This window comes from Phycomyces blakesleeanus (genome assembly GCF_001638985.1).
Source record: "Phycomyces blakesleeanus NRRL 1555(-) unplaced genomic scaffold PHYBLscaffold_25, whole genome shotgun sequence".
Taxonomy (NCBI): Eukaryota; Fungi; Mucoromycota; class Mucoromycetes; order Mucorales; family Phycomycetaceae; genus Phycomyces; species Phycomyces blakesleeanus.
The window spans coordinates 151458-169895 of NW_017265158.1; the positions used below are offsets into that span (position 1 = coordinate 151458).

At 38.9% G+C, this 18438-nt stretch overlaps 9 protein-coding genes across 9 annotated transcripts; 6 read left to right on the forward strand and 3 right to left on the reverse strand.

The window, feature by feature from the left end:
• Window positions 1–583: 583 nt before the first annotated feature.
• PHYBLDRAFT_127607 (hypothetical protein) lies at window positions 584–3707 on the reverse strand. Its single transcript, XM_018429176.1, has 13 exons — window positions 3544–3707; window positions 3411–3455; window positions 3140–3309; window positions 2911–3073; window positions 2433–2855; window positions 2248–2350; window positions 2070–2174; window positions 1821–1962; window positions 1673–1705; window positions 1323–1604; window positions 1171–1231; window positions 934–1101; window positions 584–876 (listed from the first exon to the last, which is right to left on the reverse strand). Exons 5-13 carry the CDS (start codon window positions 2558–2560, stop codon window positions 732–734), a joined length of 1167 nt encoding a protein of 388 aa, XP_018286311.1. The 5' UTR covers window positions 2561–2855; window positions 2911–3073; window positions 3140–3309; window positions 3411–3455; window positions 3544–3707; the 3' UTR covers window positions 584–731.
• A 540-nt stretch (window positions 3708–4247) lies between these two features.
• Window positions 4248–6857, forward strand: PHYBLDRAFT_173278 (GPI transamidase GPI17; the record flags this gene model as incomplete). Its single annotated transcript, XM_018436982.1, has 11 exons — window positions 4248–4266; window positions 4377–4578; window positions 4635–4825; window positions 4901–5056; window positions 5158–5258; window positions 5335–5463; window positions 5647–5770; window positions 5821–5910; window positions 5992–6188; window positions 6281–6466; window positions 6576–6857. The coding sequence occupies 11 exons, from the start codon at window positions 4248–4250 to the stop codon at window positions 6855–6857; spliced, it is 1677 nt and encodes a 558-aa protein (XP_018286312.1).
• A 1365-nt stretch (window positions 6858–8222) lies between these two features.
• Window positions 8223–8875, forward strand: PHYBLDRAFT_173279 (hypothetical protein; the record flags this gene model as incomplete). Its single annotated transcript, XM_018436983.1, has 3 exons — window positions 8223–8428; window positions 8478–8551; window positions 8592–8875. The coding sequence occupies 3 exons, from the start codon at window positions 8223–8225 to the stop codon at window positions 8873–8875; spliced, it is 564 nt and encodes a 187-aa protein (XP_018286313.1).
• Window positions 8876–9762: 887 nt separating this feature from the next.
• Window positions 9763–10269, forward strand: PHYBLDRAFT_173280 (hypothetical protein; the record flags this gene model as incomplete). Its single annotated transcript, XM_018436984.1, has 1 exon — window positions 9763–10269. The coding sequence occupies one exon, from the start codon at window positions 9763–9765 to the stop codon at window positions 10267–10269; it is 507 nt and encodes a 168-aa protein (XP_018286314.1).
• A 278-nt stretch (window positions 10270–10547) lies between these two features.
• On the forward strand, window positions 10548–11858 carry PHYBLDRAFT_173281 (hypothetical protein; the record flags this gene model as incomplete). The annotated part of the gene is made up of 4 exons (XM_018436985.1): window positions 10548–10654; window positions 10820–10937; window positions 11091–11354; window positions 11697–11858. 4 exons carry the CDS (start codon window positions 10548–10550, stop codon window positions 11856–11858), a joined length of 651 nt encoding a protein of 216 aa, XP_018286315.1.
• A 2343-nt stretch (window positions 11859–14201) lies between these two features.
• PHYBLDRAFT_173282 (CCHC-type zinc finger transcription factor) lies at window positions 14202–14818 on the reverse strand (the record flags this gene model as incomplete). Its single annotated transcript, XM_018436986.1, has 2 exons — window positions 14202–14602; window positions 14629–14818. 2 exons carry the CDS (start codon window positions 14816–14818, stop codon window positions 14202–14204), a joined length of 591 nt encoding a protein of 196 aa, XP_018286316.1.
• Window positions 14819–14935: 117 nt separating this feature from the next.
• Window positions 14936–15559, reverse strand: PHYBLDRAFT_173283 (hypothetical protein; the record flags this gene model as incomplete). Its single annotated transcript, XM_018436987.1, has 1 exon — window positions 14936–15559. The coding sequence occupies one exon, from the start codon at window positions 15557–15559 to the stop codon at window positions 14936–14938; it is 624 nt and encodes a 207-aa protein (XP_018286317.1).
• A 290-nt stretch (window positions 15560–15849) lies between these two features.
• Window positions 15850–16677, forward strand: PHYBLDRAFT_72990 (hypothetical protein; the record flags this gene model as incomplete). The annotated part of the gene is made up of 2 exons (XM_018442757.1): window positions 15850–16406; window positions 16539–16677. The coding sequence occupies 2 exons, from the start codon at window positions 15850–15852 to the stop codon at window positions 16675–16677; spliced, it is 696 nt and encodes a 231-aa protein (XP_018286318.1).
• Window positions 16678–16985: 308 nt separating this feature from the next.
• On the forward strand, window positions 16986–18138 carry PHYBLDRAFT_173285 (hypothetical protein; the record flags this gene model as incomplete). The annotated part of the gene is made up of 5 exons (XM_018436988.1): window positions 16986–17105; window positions 17161–17297; window positions 17329–17356; window positions 17437–17685; window positions 17866–18138. 5 exons carry the CDS (start codon window positions 16986–16988, stop codon window positions 18136–18138), a joined length of 807 nt encoding a protein of 268 aa, XP_018286319.1.
• Window positions 18139–18438: the final 300 nt, after the last annotated feature.

Below are 18438 nucleotides of genomic sequence, written 5' to 3' on the forward strand. Positions count from 1 at the left end.
TTCTACATGAGAAAAGTCTTGTACTGTACTTTTCTTGGTCTTCTTCTTCTTAGTCTTCTTCTTCTTGGTTTTTAGAAGCGGGGGAATCTCGCCATAAGGCTGTGGTGACTGTGCCGCTAATTGTCGAATCATCGTTTTGTAGGCAAATACATCTTGCCGTGAAATGATTAAAGGATCGAGAGATGTCGATGGGGATGCCATTTTTAATAGAGTGACCTGTTGTAATATAAGAAAATACAGACCAAAGAAAGAAATAGAGAAGGTGGGCCTAAATAAGTATGTTCATGCGTGCGTGACCTTTTGGCGGAGGGAGGAAGGGGGGAAGACACAAATCAAATAACACACACACACACACACACAGAGAGAGAGAGAGAGAATGAGGTGTGTGGGTGTGTGCTGTTTGATTTGTGTGTATTTGTGCGTGCGGTAATGATTTTATGGTGATTTTGAGATTTTCTATTACCTCTTCCTCTATCTTTTTTATTTCACAATATTCTACACATAGGTTACTTCTAAAAGTTTTTTTGCCTTTGTTTTTTTTTGGACAAAACAAACCAAAAACCAAAAAAAAAACTTCACATATATAAACACACCTCTTCTATGTATATATATTCTCCAGTCTAGTAAAGTGATCCCTGCATAAGTCATTTTTGGCTAGATTAATCTGTGGTCTTGCACCTCCCCTTTATCTTTTTATAAGTGTTTAGACAACAAACACCAATGGTACATTTTTATACATTCCGTGCCTTTTTGTTTGCTCTGTTAATCGCCTCTTCCTTGGCCATAGATCCCAGTACTGACTTTGTAGCCTTGATATCATTGTCTTCTTGGGTGACCCTGCGCAAAGGATACTCTATATTTTGCTGCGCCAGTACACTAACCAACAATGTTAAAAATTAAGCAAGTACATAATTTTAGTGTGACCAGACTTACTTGGCTAGTGGCTTTGGGTCTTCTTGAAAATATGGATGTGCAAGTGCCTTCTCGGCTGTTATCCGCTTGGCAGGATCATATTCTAGTAATGCGCTAAACAAGTTGAATCCAGATTCGCTCTTTACGCCTGGTATCATTTGATACATATGCTTTAGATTATTTGAGCACCTATAATTTAAAAATCAATTTATAAACACGCAGATGCACACATTTATAATATACTAAACCAATCCTTACTGTGGGAATGTACTGAGATGACAATAATCTGGCAATTGGTCTATTGCTGGCCAAACCTCCTCTATACAAGTGAACCGGATCAGATTTAATATTTTCTCTATCTTCTCTTCTTCTTCTTTTAAATATATATATACATATATACTAAATCTTACTAGTGGGCGTGCCGAGAACCTCAAAAATCTTGGTAAGTTGACTTCGTTGAAATGGCACATTCTTCTTTGTATCCATCTTTGCTTCCTCTCCTTTGAAAATAGGCTTGAGGGCCAATAATTCACCATAAATACATCCAACTGCCCACATATCAATAGCTTTTGTATAATGTCGCGCACCAAACAATAATTCAGGAGCTCTGTACCATATTGTCACAACCACTTTGTCACCATTGAACAACGGCTGCAATGGTCTATTGAATAGTCTAGCCAATCCGAGATCACCTTGTACATAACACCTGTAAGTAACCATGATCATTTCTTTCAAAGAGCATTTGTTTATCTGCATTTACCTGTCTTTACAATCCCATCACTTGTCAAAAGAACTAAACAGTCATCAATTTGACCTGTTTCTCTCTCTCTCTTTCTCTCTCTTTCTCTCTCTCTCTCTCTTTCTCTTTCTCTTCACCCGTGTTTCATTTATACTTTTACATAACTTACCGTTCGCAGGCTTAAGATCTCTGTGCAAGACCCAATTTGCATGTAAATACGCCACTCCGTTCAATAATTGCCATAGAAATGACTTTATCAAAATTTCTGGTATAGGCTTCCGTTCTGTGTGTAAATGATAATGTATAATTTGCTGGTTTATCCAGAATGAGCTTTCATAACACCAAAAATTCCTCTATTTCTCAATGATTTTCAAATATACCCTCTTCCCCTATATAGTTCTATTTTCATTTTGCTTACCAGAAAATCATGCTCTGCATACTCAAATACCATGAATATAGCCTTGTCTTCCAACAATACTTCCTCCAACCCAATAATGTTTTCATGATTTAACTCTCTGCATAGCTAACAACGCGTGTGAGTGGATCATACCAGGACATTTATATTTCTTCCTTTTATTTTTATTAGGTAAGCTTACAGCTATCTCTCGACATGCTGATTGAGAAATTCCAACGTAATGGTGGCTATCACCTTCTCTATCTGGTTTGAATTTTTTTATGGCAAATTCGCGATGGTCATCTCTGGAAGGCTTAGTGTGAGTTCTCTGTACATATAAATCCCTTTTGCCTTCCTTTGTAACATCATCGGCTCGTCTATGCTTACTTATTACGTGACCGTGCCTTGTAGACCCGTCCATATGTGCCGGAGCTGATGAAGCCTACAATATCATATTTTTCGAGCACTTTTGGGCGACAAGCATCTCGCTTTAATTTATATTCTGACATAGACATATTGTTCTTTTCAATTTAGACGTTTATATAAGAGGCAAAAATTATCGCTGAAGGTGAAAATAAGTTGTAGCAATAGGCAAAAGGAAGGAAGGAAGCGGCTATGCAACTGAAAGCTAATCTTGTGACTGTTTAAACCAGTTTTAAATCTTGGTTCGTCCATCCTTTCCGTCTTTTTTGACCCAATCAAGAGCATAACGACCATTTGGAGCAGAATACACACTCAATTTCTCAATTATATCTTCTGCATCATTACATAGCACAAAGATTGAAGCATTTGTGGCATGAATGAATTTTTCTATAGATCAAGCACAATATTAATTTACAGGAATCTCAAATGGTAAATAAGTTACCTTTGACGCTGTAAGCAATCCATTGAACAAACAAGTCAAAGTAGTTTTTGGTGTTTAAGAGCAAGATTGGCTTTGAGTGAATGTTCAATTGGGACCAAGTAATGACCTCAAGCATCTCTTCCATGGTACCAAATCCACCAGGTAAGACCACAAAAGCGTCACACTTTATAAGTAGGGTTAGTTCGACCATTATATATGCATCGTCTGTGTGCTTTGGGATTTGGCTTACCTCATCCGCCATTTGCTTTTTACGGGTGTGCATATCAGGCACAATAGATACCTCACAAATCTGTTTGCTACCATGACGATACAAGGGTTCAGGGATTATACCTTTGGCTTTGGCTCCTCCAGAAATCACAGCCTTGGCGACGCCACCCATCAAACCAACCGAGCCACCACCTTTGCATAAATATATCAGATTCTCCTTTATATTAATTCTTTTCCCAGTAGGCTTCGATTCAAGGTATTATTCTTTGAGAAAGATTAGTGGCACAGCATACCATAAACAAGATTGTAATTGTTTTCGGCCATTTTCTTGCCTAAGTCTATAAGTATATAAATAAATATAGATATGAGTACCCATTTATCCTTTCAACTTGTTTGTGTTTCGCTCATTTGGCAAGAGCTGATTACCAGTTGCATCGGCCATGTAGATTGGATCTTCTCCTTCACCTGATCCACAAAACACGCATATACTTTTAATAGTATGAGGTTCCGAGACAGGGGTGTTGTTGCGTGGAAGACTGGTAGCCATAATTATATATGTTTGGTAATATTTTAATGCGCGGGGACAAGATAGGAAGAAAAGGTGCTTTTATTTTTATTTTTTAGCGGGGCATTCATGATAATATATATTTCTGTCTGTCGAAACATATTATCACAAAAGACCGCTTTTCTTGGTTGCACAACATCAGACCTTTTGAGTCATATATCTCTATATAGCTTCTACTTTCAATTATGAATTGAGGTGCCAGAAACACAAAATTTGTAGCATTGCATATAATAATCATCTTGTAAGCACGATAACCAGCCATTTATATTTAACTATAGAAATACATGCTCTACATACAGTCCTTCTTATCAAACATATATTTTTACTGGCCTTTGTCTTGGTAGTACATATTAGAATATACCCTTGATGCATGTTTATCTTTCAATTCGGGAACCATACAATACTCTCGAGATCTACGTGACTTGCAGTGTCAATCCCTCTACTCGTTTTGTTTCCTTTCTTTTCGTTTCTTGCCGAGGTTTTTTAATAGACATACTTATTGAATTGGTTTCTACAACCACTTACCTCGTTTACACAGCATTGCCCCTTTCCTAAAGCACGCGGCATGAGTTCGAATGGTCTAGGTAGAAAGAGTGAATATAGACATGTGGTATACATGCGGGCCTTAAAGGCCGGATGAAACAGGATGGCATGTGTCAACAATTGCTATTCTTCCATTCATTTCTTTATATAGATGCCTCCACACGCATCGTAGTTGCTGCATTTTGGTTTGTAGTTCTTTTGGGCGTGCCATTCTGGTGGAAGACAACCGAAGTATATCGAGCTAGTCTTCCATTAGCAGAAATTGACACATGGCAAACATGGCAGGCAAGCAATAAAAAACTCAATAAATTAGTTGAGAATTCTTCAAACTTTATATGCATATCAGCAGAAATGTACCTTTATATCTACACATGAGAGCCAACATGCTACCCCAAATATAATTATAGAGCTGCAAGCTATCATTGCCGACTACATTTACCATACATCTCCCGTCGCCTTGGAGCTACTCTCCATCCGAGTTGGAGAACCAATTACACGTGATTCAACGTGACCTTTCTACAGTTGAAGACGAATCTTCTTGTGTGAATTTCCCTTTAATCTTAAATGGCGTACCATGGGAAATGCCTACTAGCTGGAGAGGTGAGCTGTTCACCCCGTCAGTATTTACCAAGTATAAATATTGATTATTTGTTTCTGATATATATATATATATAGACAATCTTGAGGCGATATTTTCGGAAAACAAAGATGCACCGACAGGCACTTATCATATTTACATTGGCCCCAGCCAGCTTGAAACACCCTATGAGTATAGCATTATAATTGGCGTTCACCGATCTCATATATTACAAATGAATGATATTACACCAGGTACACATATAGATTCTTACATATACAGAATACATCTCTATGAAATATATATTTATCATGCTCGTTCTTCATTTAACATAAATGATTGTAATAATCACTAGAAACTATTGACGGTGCTTTGCGTACATTGCTGCCTCTGATATTCTTAAAGGACCAAGATAGTCTGTCTCAAATGGCTTGCAAGGGTGCTGAGAGTGACAAGGTAAACAAAGAAACCATGCATGCACATATATATATACACCTATTAATATTGAATTTATGCCTTTCTATATTTGTAGTATGACATGAATAGCATAAGAACCCTCAAGTATTCTCCTAGATACCAAGTAACATTTAGTTTGATGAATAACGATCCTCGTGGTATCTCTGTTGACTGGAATATTCGAGATTCAATGAAGAGTAAGCTTGTGAAGAAGATCAAGCATTTACACTTATGTGTCTCCCAATGATTTTAGCTTATGTCTACCCATTTCTGGATCAGTTATCTATGATATCCAATTTTACTGTTGATTCTCAGGCAAGGGAAAAAAAATAAGTAAAATACTTATCTTAGGTCTAAATTGGTAAAAATTCCTTTTATGGTTCTTTAGATGCAGCACTACGCGTCCTTGTCTATGAAACCCCAGTTCAAGAACCGAGCAGACAAGCCAAGCTACTATTACTTTAATCCTGAACATCTTCCTCATTTTGTCAATTCTGCTGAATGGAATCTTGGTAAAGCGTGCTAACAAGATAATACGACACATATTTATTGTTATGTATAGCATCTACCATATCATCATATCCAACTATCAACCTTATTCTGTATGTACCTTCTCCTGAAGAAACTCCTCTTCGTATTCATGACTCAAAAGGTAAAATTAAAATGAAATGAAAAATACAAATTTAAGTAGGAATGTAATGATTTACTTACTGGGCGGCATGTCTACTTAAAGAGCAACCATTGTTGACCAATGCATTTTTGATTCCTCGATGGGGAGGAGTGGTTATAAAAAATCCTTCCAAAAAAGCTTTGGCCGAAAAACAACTTAATTTTACAAAGAAAGACCTGCAACCCATCATGAAAATATTTGTTGCTCAGCTTAGAAGCTTGATGGGTATTCCTAATATCAATAGTATGGCAGATAAAATGGTAAATATTAATATTGCTTTATTTTCTATCTTTAAAATATATGTGATGCTAATATGTACACCATTGCAATTTCTCTTTAAAAAAACTTTTAGCCATCTACTGTCAACGCTACATTTATGTCATCTCCAATTACTGGTATTACAACTCTTGAAAAAGATCAATTGATTCGTCACAGAACTGTAGAAAACATGGTAAATGCTATTGCTACTCTTCATTCACTCCAGCAACTTGTTACCGAAATCCCAAAGATGGTAGTCTTGGATCACATTGCTCTTCAGGTAACTTTTAATGCTCTTAATTTAATCGGAAAAGTTATTTTCTCTTTTAGGTCACTTATTTTTTTAACTTGAACTTGTGTCCACCTCGTGGTACTTTCATGTATTATAGGTTCAGCAATCTTTGAATGCTTTGCAGCTTGCGTGCGACGTTCTTTCACAGGGTAAATACACACCTGCTCTTCAATACTCAATTGAGGCTATTGAATTGTCAGAAAAAGCATTTTTTGATCCTACTATGGTGTCGATGCTTTATTTTCCAGACGAGCACAAGTACGCCATTTATATGCCACTCTTTGTACCGATCTCTGTTCCTTTGGTAATGGCTTTATTGAAGGAAGTGAAGAATATATCAAAGCAAAGAAAGGAAAAGCGAAACTTGAAAGTTGAATAGATACTTTATTAAATATATAAATATATATATGCTTGTTCTTTTCTTTTAAGATGATTCGATCAAATTCTCAAAATCAATTCCATCAGATTTCTGAAATGGTTTCACAGATAACAAAATAATTTCACTCATTACGATATAATCCTGTCGAGTATTTTGCTGTGGTTTGTTTTATAGATAGCGAAATTAACGGTTAAATAAAATAAGTTTCTACCCAAAACTCAGAGGATCTCGGCAGGCTTTACAAAAAATATAAGATAACAAAACTAAACAAATGGAATAAAGTTTATATTTTAATCGTACTTAATTGGGCTCTTCTTAAAGACAAAAAAGCGGATAATATATAGAAAGTGCAATTAATGTTTTTCTTCAGCATAGGGAGCAAATTCATCCCAAGTAGAATGCTTTTTCAATCTAGATATGGTGTATTTTCTTTTAAATCAGAAATTTTGGATTTTGGGCCAACTTTTTAATTTAAAATACCAATATATGAAAATGACATTAAATGTCTGCCAGCTTTAAAAAAATCCAAATATTGAACTTTATGCAGTCACAACTTCATATATTCATGACAAAAGATTGTTTAAACACTGCATAATATATAGTATTACTATATTAGGGGATCGATTCTCGTAGTCTGCCATAAGAAGTGAATAATCTAGGGCCAATATTTCTCTTTCTCTGCTATTAAATTCGAACACCGCGTTTTTTCAAGACCTAAAAAGTGTTGCCGGAAATGTGAAAACTGAATATGTTTTACATTTACTTTGTAGAGAAACTGTTTTTTAACAAAGTAAATGTAAAACATATTCAGTTTTCACATTTCTGACAACACTTTTTAGGTCTTGAAAAAAAACGATCGGAGTCCAATTATTTTTCCAGTGTATAAGAAAAATATACCATATAGAAATATTAACTCAGAAAGCAGCCAACTGTCAAAAAATGTAAGAGTCAGAAGCTACAGCTAAAATACCCTCTACAAGTTGTATATCATGAAATAAGAGTATATAAAATAATAACTAAATAAGAGTATATTATTGGATAAATTAAATAATTGAAATGATGTTTTTAGTAAAATAAATCTGGTGTTAAAAGTATCTTTAAAATAATGTTGCGCATTGGTGCTTTGAGTGTACTGTGGCTGCACCTTTTAGGTGGCCACAATGATCTAGAAATAGGAAGTGCCTATACAAAAATAAACAACATCTTTTTTATAGTTTAACACACGCGTGATCACAAGACCCCCAAATTTATTCTAATTAGTCAGAGTTCTATCATACAAGGATTTGCCCAAAGTGTGTAGTATGGCAATCATAGAGTTACAAAGTGAACTTCAACAACAATAATATAGTGGAGTCAATCTGTTACATGGCACCTTCTGCCAGGATTGATCAATTGAATACTGAAAACAACCCAAAAGATAACCTAAATAAAGAACAAACCAACAAATCCCAAAGACTTAAGGAGGCCAAAGAACATCCAAGAACAATCAACATGAAGACTCCAAAGTGCAGCAAGAGCCTAGGTGCGGCCTTCTGGCTGAAAAACTGCGAGGTCTATGCAAGAATCAACAGGTAGAAAACAGATCAAGATAAGCTTGATGGGATCCTCAACTGCTTGAAGATTAAGGAGCAGAGGTGGTTTGACATACAAGACTTTCAGAACTGGGACAGCTTCACGAAGATATTCACTGAGAGGTATAGGCCAAAGAGAAAAGACTTTGACGTGGTCACTCAGATCATCAGGGCAAAGCAATCATCCAAGAAATTGGCAGTGCCTATGCTAATAGGTTCCAAGACTTGATAAACCAGTCCAAGTTAGAAACAAAGGAAGACACCAACACTTCAAGACTGTGTAAGAGGGATATCAAGAAGGCGTTCATTGCAGATATGATCAGCAAGGAACTGCATAGAGAGATCAAGAGGAACGATCTCAAGACTCTGGCAGCAGCCATTGAAATGATCCTGGAGCTGTCAAAGGAGATGGACTATGACTCGGATTCAGAGGAAAGTGAGGCTTAAGAAGAAGAGACAAGTGAGAGTGAGTCTGAAGAGGAGAACAAGAAGAAGAATGTCACAGGCCCAGGCAAAGAGAGCAAGGCCAAGAAGAAAGCCAAGAAACCAGACGTGCAAATCGATCAGTCAGTAGCCAAGATGAAGCACATGTAGCTGTTCTTGGCCAAGAAGCTTAAACATGGACGTAATAATAAGTGTTACAATTCCCAGGAAGAGAGACACTTGGCTGCCAACTTCCCCTAGGCATGCAAGATCTGTTGGGGACAGGAGACACCAGCAGACCACTCTTACTTCTACTGTCCAAGGAAGCAAAAGAAGAGCTTGGGTAACCAGGGTGTGGTGATCCAGACACTCGGATGTTGGATTTATCACATATAAGAACATATTCATATTGGGATAGCGTAGTAGCTATCATCTTGTCAGTATAAAATATATATAAACGATTAAGTAATCAGCCCAATAATTATTACAGTTAGTACTGTAGATAATATCTTAAAGATTGTTAAGATAATTATATCATACTGCCGGGTAAACTGTGTCAGATCGATATGGAGCTAATTTAGTAGGAAGTCCTAAAGCTCTAGTATAAAAGAGAAAAGAATAGCTAAGAGCTAAAGAAGTACAATTTATGACTTGATGTCATAATTGTAACACCGACACTAGTTAAGCAGTAAATACACTCTAATAACCAAATATAGTAAAGGAAGAAAGCCTTAAGAAACTAAGACGTAATGACAAGAGCAGATTGTGTTTTCTTATAAAAAGGGACACTTTTTATTTATGAATAAAGACAACTTATATACAGTCTCAAAGTATTTCTATACGTCTCTATTATCAAATATTTTATTTTTCTATTGTTTCGTACCTGAAATACCACACAGGGCAAGATATTGATGCTCGAGAGAGAAGAACTGAAGGTAGAAGAGGCTCAGAGATTAGAAGAACACTGGAATCCTGAGAGCAAAGAATTTAGTGCATGGAAAAAGATGGAAGCGGCCATGATGAAAAGAGACATCGAAGAAATGGAGATAGACATCATCCAAGGGCCCAAGGAGGCCGAGCAGATCAAAATCGTACATCTACTCAACAAGAGGGATGTGGAACCAAAGAATGTGGCCTTGATCAAGGTCAAGAAGGAAGAGCGGAAGACAGAAGTGACAGTATCAGCCAAGGAGTTGCTCTCAAGACCAGTGTTCCAGATGTCAATGGCGCAGCTGGCCACGATGTTGACAACCACCAGGGTAGAACTGAAAAAGCAGTTGACCCAGCCAAGAGAGAAGCAGCCGGCCAAGTTGAAGACGTTCTTGGCAGAAGACAACCATACTGGAAATGGGACACCCAGATTGCCAGTACAAGTAGGGAACATCCAAGTAGACGCAATTTTTTTTGTAGGGAGCTGAAGGCTCTGATCTATTAGTGAGGCTCTATGCTGCAAGGCAAAAGAGGAAAATCACAACTTGTTTTTGGCTTTTATATTTTTACAATGTTTTTCTATTTATATGTTTTTGGTTATATATATTGTGGAGGTATGGAAGGAAGCTAAAGGAGGGGAAAGTCGAGAGCAAGTTTGCTCTTGAGGGGGTCAAGCAGAGAGGAAGCAGTGGAAAAGGCAGCAGAGGAGACAGAAGAAACGTGATCAAATATGAACAGCCAATGATAGCACCATATAGCCAGCAGCATGCAGCCAAAAATTGAGGCAGCAGAAAGAGCAGAATTGGTGCAAGGAGGAAATGTAAAGGATTGCAAACCAGAAAGCAAGACAGTGGGTGTTGCGGTCTGGGCAAAGTACAATGTCCAGATTGGCAACTATACGGACAGTTTGACCAGACACTGGAACAAAAAATGAGTTTGATAGTCCAGAGGGTGAGAGCAAAGGGCACAGGATGGGTCTGGGAAGGCGGTAGGGATCCTAGAATTGAGGTGAGAACGGCAAGGAATGTTCTTGTGCAGGGCACGAAATCAAATATTGCGGGCCCCATATGGCAGGGGGGAGGACCAAAACGACGAAGCTGGTGAGCGACAAGTGTGGGGATTATGGGGCGTGTGGATTTGGAGTGGAAATTGCAGAGTAGGTGGAAAGACTGGGTGAACAAACAATGCCAAGGGATGCCAGGGACAAGAGCTGCCAAGAAAGGATACACATTGACAGCTGTACTGGAAGGCATATCTAGTAAAGGAAACTATATGACACAGATCGTGGGGGAATGGTGGTATGATACAGGACAGGGTGCAAGACAAGAGAGCAAGTGTAGAGACGTTTGAAGAACTGGTGAAGGACAATAGGATGATGGAATATGCGGTGGAGGGGGCATTGGGCAAACACGCCGAAACTAGGATCTACTTCATAGGCATTGGAAACCCAGAGATCGTGCCATGCAGATTGAAAGGGAGGGTGGTTGGGTTGTGCAGTAGTGAGGGAGGAGAGAGACAAAGAGAGACAGGTGGGGAGGTTCACTACCACGTCATAGAAGTTGTGAGGGAGAAGGTCAATGGCAGCAAGTAGGGTGGCTAGAGGAGAGTCGAAATCGTGCTGATGAGAGGATCAGAGAGATGGAAATATCAAAGGAACGAGTGGATCAGCAGATGAGGAGTTGAGGCGGAGGACATAAGAGAACCAAGGCAGGACCAGACCAGAGGGGGACAGCAGAGAGTGGATGAGAGGCCGGAGCCAATGCAACTGGAGAGCAGCTTGTTGGACCTGAGGATCAAGATCCCCTAGACCACCAAGCCAAATAGGCTGGCAGAGAGTGCCAAGAGAGATGGGAGAAAAGGAGTGGTATTGTATAAACTTACTCATGATTGAGCAAAGTTGACAGAAAAAGAATAGAGATATAGTGATAACTATGAGGACGTGCCAGAGCTTAGAGAGGATGAGAGAGTTGAGCACTGTGGCACGGCCACGAATGGAAAGAGAACGAAAGTGGTGGATATGACAGGTAGATTCAATCTTGGAAAGAATGTTGTCCCAGAAAGAATTGTGCTGAGGTAAGGATTGAACAAGAGGAAAGCCAAGGTATTGCAGGGGAGTGGAGAAAGATCTGTCAGACCAGGTGGTGATATCAAATTGTTGTAGAATAGGGCACCATTCTGGCAGTGGGCGACCAGACAGAGAGAAAACTTCAGTTTTATGGAGATTGATGCGAGCATTGGAGGCATAAGAGTATGTGAGAAGATGATGATGAAGACGGGACAAGTGGGCGGCATCAGGCAGAAAGACTAGCAGATCGTCAGCATAGGCCAAGAGCTTGATGGGCAGAGGTGGTGGAATAGCAGTGCGTGGTGATGGAGAAAATCTGGCAAAGGAAGGATCATGAATCACACGACGCAACAAAGGTTCGAATGCAAGGTTAAAGAGTACAGGAGAAAGAGGATCACCCTGCTGGAGTCCACGAGCCTGAAGGAATGATCGGGATAGGTGTCCATTGACATTGATTCGAATCTGTGTAGAGAAGAAAAGTTGAGATATACAGGTAATGAGGGAAGGGGGAAAGTTGAAATGCTGCAAGACCTGGCGAAGGTAGTCGGGATGGACTCTGTCATAAGCTTTCTCCTGATCCAAAAGAAGGCCTATACCAGATGAACCGTCCTGTCTAGCCTGTGCCATAACCAACTTGGTCAGCATGCCATTGTCAGCAATGAAGCGTCCTTGGACAAACCCAGTCTGGAAGGGCGTAACAAGGGAGGAAGCAGCAGATACTATGCGATGATTGATGAGGCAAGTGAACACTTTGGCATTAGTATTGATGAGAGTGATTGGGTGCCAGTTTTGGAGGGAGGTGAGATCACCTTTCTTGGGAAGAGGAGAGACGCAGGTTGATTGCCAGAACGAAGGGAACACACCGAGGGCAAGCCCATAGTTAAATATTTGAATAAGTAAAACAGCACACATTGGATGATCCATAATTAATCGCAGAATCTCATAAGGCAGGCCATTCAGCCCAGGACTCCTGGCATTAGGAGTGCAAGTGGTGCCAGCTCGAATGTCATCCAAGATGAAGGGTTGAAGGAGGGTTGTGGAGGTAGTTTTGAAAGGGAAGATGCCTGGGGGCAAGTGAAGGAGGAGATCGTCAATAGCTGTCTGAGCAGGAGGGTCAGGTGTGTAAAGATCTTCATAAAATGCAGCAGCAGCTTCCATAAGATCATTGGGATCAGTGCATAAGATGTTGGTGAAGGGGTGGTGGAGGCTGGTTATTGTGGTTCGAGCTTGGCAAAAAGCAACTGTGCGTTTCAAAAACCCAGTGAAAGTTTCGCCTTGTTCTCTCCAGTGTTTTCCAGTGCAGAGTGCTAGTATCTTGGTGCATCTCTGTTGAACTTGCTGAAGCTGACGCTCAACAATGGGCAGCTGGAAGTTCTGAGCAGGCTGATGGTGAAATTTATGTATCAAATGGTCACATTTACTCTGAGGCTTTAGCTCCAAAGTGGCAAGTGATGGATGGACTGTGCATGAATATGGACATGTGAAATGAGCCACTTCGACTTTGATCAGATCGCACTGTAATTGGGGGAAATCGAAGACAAAAGTAGTGGTATGAAGGAGGAAAGACAGTCGGACAGGGAGGATTGGAAGGAAGGGATGTTTGCCAAACGAGAGTTCGCATGCCACAAACCTCAACCAATATGAGACAGCATAGGAAAACTAAGACAGGTATGTACAAGGCAATGATCGGTCCACAGGGGCTGAACAAATGTGACAGTGAACAAAGAGTGACAAAATGTTATATTCTTGGAGGCATATATGTAGTCGATAGTCCAAGAGGAAAAGTCACGATTAAAGGTAGGCATAGGCTGAGCGTCAGACAAAGTGACACAATCTACAAAGTGGTTAGCGACAAAATGCAGCCATAGACGTGGCGCGAGGCCAGCACAAGAGGCCTTTGCATATGAGGAATAATTAAAATCTCCTAGCATAAGATAGCAAGAAGGAAGGGAAGGGAGAAGATGTGGGGAGGATAGGAGGAAGGTAAGAAAATCACATCGAGGATGATATAAAGCAGAGACATATAAAACGCAAATATGAAATGGGGCAACCAAATTGGAAGAGTGAACAATGGTGGCAGTAATGCAACGATTACAGAGAGAAAAAAGAGGATCAGTAAAAGAAATGAGGGGAGAGAGGGAAACCAAACCACAGTGAGGAGACTGTAGTGAGTTGGATGCTTGAAATTGAGGATAAAATGTCTGTTGAAGAGCGTCTGTGTTGGTGTGAGTCTCTTGAATGGCAAGTATGTCTAGAGAGAGGGAGCAAAGATATCTAATAAAGAGAGAGTAATTATTGGTGTTTCCAGACTTGACAAGTCTGCAGCAGTTCATGGAGGCTATATTAATGATAAATTTAAGAATGATTGCCGTCTGCCATCTCGTCATCAGTTAGGATATGCTGAGAGTCTTGGTTGTTGTCACTGTCAAAAGTGCTGGGGTGAAATTCTTCTTTGTCTTTAGTAGAGCCCGATGTGTAGTTTGAGGGAAGAAAAGCGTTTTGGAGGGGATGAAAGATGGGGACATACTGGGTGTTGTGTGTCTGAGGAAGAGGCAGAGTAGGGTCAACAAGTACACCTGTGCGGCTGCTGTCAGTTAGTCCGTCAAGTGCAGCAAACCTGTTGGCAGACTGGCAGGGGGAAGTAGGAACAGCAGGAACAGAGAGTTGTTGTGGTGTTGAGAAATTCGTGCAGGAGGTGGTGGTAGTAGCCTGGGATTCCTCTGCCATCATAGGTGCACCATGAGGGGGATCGATTTCTTGGCTGGAGGTCTGTGAGACATACCAGGGATAGTCTTGCATGAGCAATCAGGGAATTCAGGTGTTGTGAGAATCTTGTCAGGTTTCTTGGAAGAGCTGGCGTCCGTGGGGGGTGCTCTGGGGCAGGCATGTTGCAAGTGACCAGTCTGGTCACAAGTGAAGCAACGTTGGGAATCTTTTGGGCAGTTTGGACAGTTTTTGATAGCATGGCCCATAACTTTACAATAATTACAGTGAATACTCATCTGTTTTCAGATACCTAAGATGTACAAGTTGCCATCATATAGGATTTTATATGAGAGTTTGGCAAGGGTGGCATTGGGGTTGGGTGGTCATTCAAGATAAGCAAAACCAGTGCCATCAAAAAAATTGGCATGAAGATGCAAACCAACTTTGCGGACAGTGCCATATGCAGCCAAGGCTGTTTTGATAGCCTCTTCAAGCAGAGGGGAAGGAAGGTATGAAAGTTGAGAGACAGAGATATGCAAGATTTTTGTGCCTGGGGCAATACCCATAGAGGGGAAGTACGTTTGGCCTCCAACCAGAAAGCCTTTGGAGCAGAGTTTGGTGCAGATTGTAGAATTGGTCAGGTGCAATTCGTGCATGAGCAGTTGACAATGAGGCAATGATATTCCCAAGGTGAATGCTGTAGGAACGCTTGCTCTGAGAGCAGTCCAGAATTCAGAGGTAAGGGTGGAATCAGTGGGTGGAGTAAAGAATACTGAATGATGAGATGTACTTTTGTACCAGACGCAATTTGTAGATGTTGGCAAGTTAGAGAAAAGAACGACTGGTACTTGACTGGGGGCGGGAGTGGCTGTGGCAACATCAAGATATGACCTAGTGTTGGTTGTGGTAGAGGTAGTAGTAGAGGGTTGTGGAGTGGTTATATTGGCTTGACCTAGTGTTGTGGTGGACCCAATAGGTAGGTCTGATAATTTAGCAGGAAGAGCCATGAGTGGATGCAATTTTGAATGGAGGCTCCACCAGCTGCCTCATTAGTCTGAATCTGATGACTCAATTGAGAATTAAAGACTTAGAACCAGAGCGTTACATGCATGTAATAGAGAGCTTGTTAACAGAGTCGATTAAGCTTATACTTCAACTTAGGCAGTAACAGTACTTCCCCATATAAAAAAGCAAGTCACAGATCTCAAAGTGTTTCATTTTACGTGAATAATTTTTTATTACACGTATCCTCCTTAATACTTTCTCTTAAAAGTCTCATCTCTTATACAGGCTAAAAATGTCAACCTTTAATAGTGTCAATGATTACGAGAATCGCATTGTTCCTGATTACATAGATTCTATTGACTTCTTAACTCTTTTATCTGAAGATGAGTTCACAAACTGGTTGAATAAAATAGCAAAAAAGCATGCCAATTGGATTTACCATCAATTGTATAACCATAACAAAAATAGTGCTTTTATTGAGTTGGCTCTTAAAGAGCCTTTAAAAGTAAAAACAGTTGTATGCTTATGTGATCATGCTGAAAAACCTAAAAAAAAACTATCTTCTTTGCAGCAAGTTCAGAAGCGGGTTAGAACTACAAAATCTATAAAAATTGGTTGCCCAGCTAACATATACAAGCATGTTATGACTGATGGTACAATTCATATCAAGTATAACTGGCAGTATCTCGACCATGATCCCTTTCAAATTGAGGAAATAAGCTCCTCCAGATTGCCTGATAAGCTAAAGCAATGGGTGGAAGAGCTTGTTGGCCAAAATATGGATTGGAAATCCATTAAGAATATGCTTAGAATGAGTGAAGATCGACTTTTTGAAGTAAATATTTTATAGTATATTTTGAGGGTCTTTACTGACTTTAAGCTATATAGCTTGAGCAATCTGGTAGCCAAACTTCTTTCTCTGTATCTATTCTCATAGATTATCAATACATGAGAAATGTTATCAATACCCATGTAATAAAGCTTTCAAGAAGACATGTCAATCACAAAGAAAGTGTCAAACTTTGGATGGAAGAACTCCGTGAGAATGGAAACACAACTTTGTTCACAGTTCATCAAAATGGACCTTTTGTTCTTTCATGGGTTTCAGATTGGCAAATAGAAATAAATATATCTTTTATTTAATATTATTTATTTTATATTTACTTATTTAATTTATAATTACAACAGTATCTTGAAAACTCTGAGGAGTGGTGTATTGACTCTATATATAAAACAACCAAATCCTTTAATACTTCAGCTGGTGATGATTCAAAAGATTGCTTTCTTTATACAATTGTCATTCGCAGCCCAATTATCAATAAGGGATTACCCGTCTGTTTTTTCATAACAGATCATGAATTTGTCTTAACTTTAAGTCAGTAGTTGATATGGCTACAGAATATCTTTTCGTTAAAAGTAAAAAGAATAATGATTGACTGCAGTCCTATTGAAATTGGTGCACTTGAAGAAGTCTTTGGGGGTAGTGTTGATACCCTGCTATGTCATTGGCATATTAAAAGAGCATGGGAAGTTAATGTGAAAAAGCATGTAAGTAGTATATATATTTAAATGCAAGTATATATCTCATGCTATTATAATATAGATTAAAGTGCAAAACTTAACACAGACTTCAAACATAGCATGTAACAGTGTCCATGCTGTATTGAGTAACTTGATGCATGCAGAAACATCTCAGGTCTTTGATGTATCATATAGTGAATTTCTGGAGAAATTTGAAGAGTATGAAGCATTTATTTTATACTTTAATAAGTTCTGGATTCCCAAGAAGACACTTTAGTGTAAAGCATGGAGATTAGTAAGTATAATATAGATTATTTTATTATTTTAAATAATTATTAATATTTAATATAACAAGTAGTCTGCCATCTTTCACACCAATAATTATATTGAGTCTTATCATAATCAATTGAAGACATTCTATCTTGGCCGTGCAAGATCTCTTTGCATTGATAGACTTATCTATCTTCTGGCAAAGGTTTTAACACTTGACTACAGACAAAAAAATGTTAAAACCTTATATGGATTTAAAGCAATGCACCTCTCACACCAAGAAGAGCTAAAAAAGAAAAAGACATATATGTTAGATATTGACAAGGCTACATCAATGGTTGAAAAAACAAGTGATACTTTATTCACTTGCAGATTGTTTACCATTGATCTTGTTCTGTATGAGATTGATTGAAAAGATGGTTTCTTACAGAACTGCACCTGCCCTGATACTTTTAAATTCTGCAAGCATATCTTTCTTGTCAGCCGTATACTTGACCTTCCATACTATTTGCGCTAGAACCTTTCCTCTGCCTTCTCCTCATCTTCTTCTGTCCAGCCACCTTCTAATGAAACCAGTGCAGTAGTTGACCCGTCTATTCTTTCTGATGAGATAGCTGCTGATATTGACAAGTACATTCAGTTATACTCTGCTGAACTTAAGAAGAAGGTAGTGGAGTATAAGGGTAGACCTGAAGACTTAGGCCAGTTTGTTGATCCATTGAAGTCTGCTTATAATAAGTTAAAAGAACATGGCACCCCTTCTCAGTCCCGTCCACCTAGACAATTCTAATTTTTTTTCATTTTATCAATATTTTTAACTATTTACTATTTTTTATTATTAATTATCTACTCTTATACTATTATTATTATCAACAAATTGTTTTTTCTAAAAAAAAATGTCTTTTTAAACAAAAATCCATTGTCAAATCTAGTATGTAACCTGCTTTTTTATATGAGAAACTAATGGTACTCCAACTTAGGCTTATTGAAGTATATATTTTCTTATACCAACTACAACTTCCATTTTTGATAAGCCTAAGTTCTCTACTTCGACTTAATTTAGTTGAAGAGCAAGAACATTATCTTACAA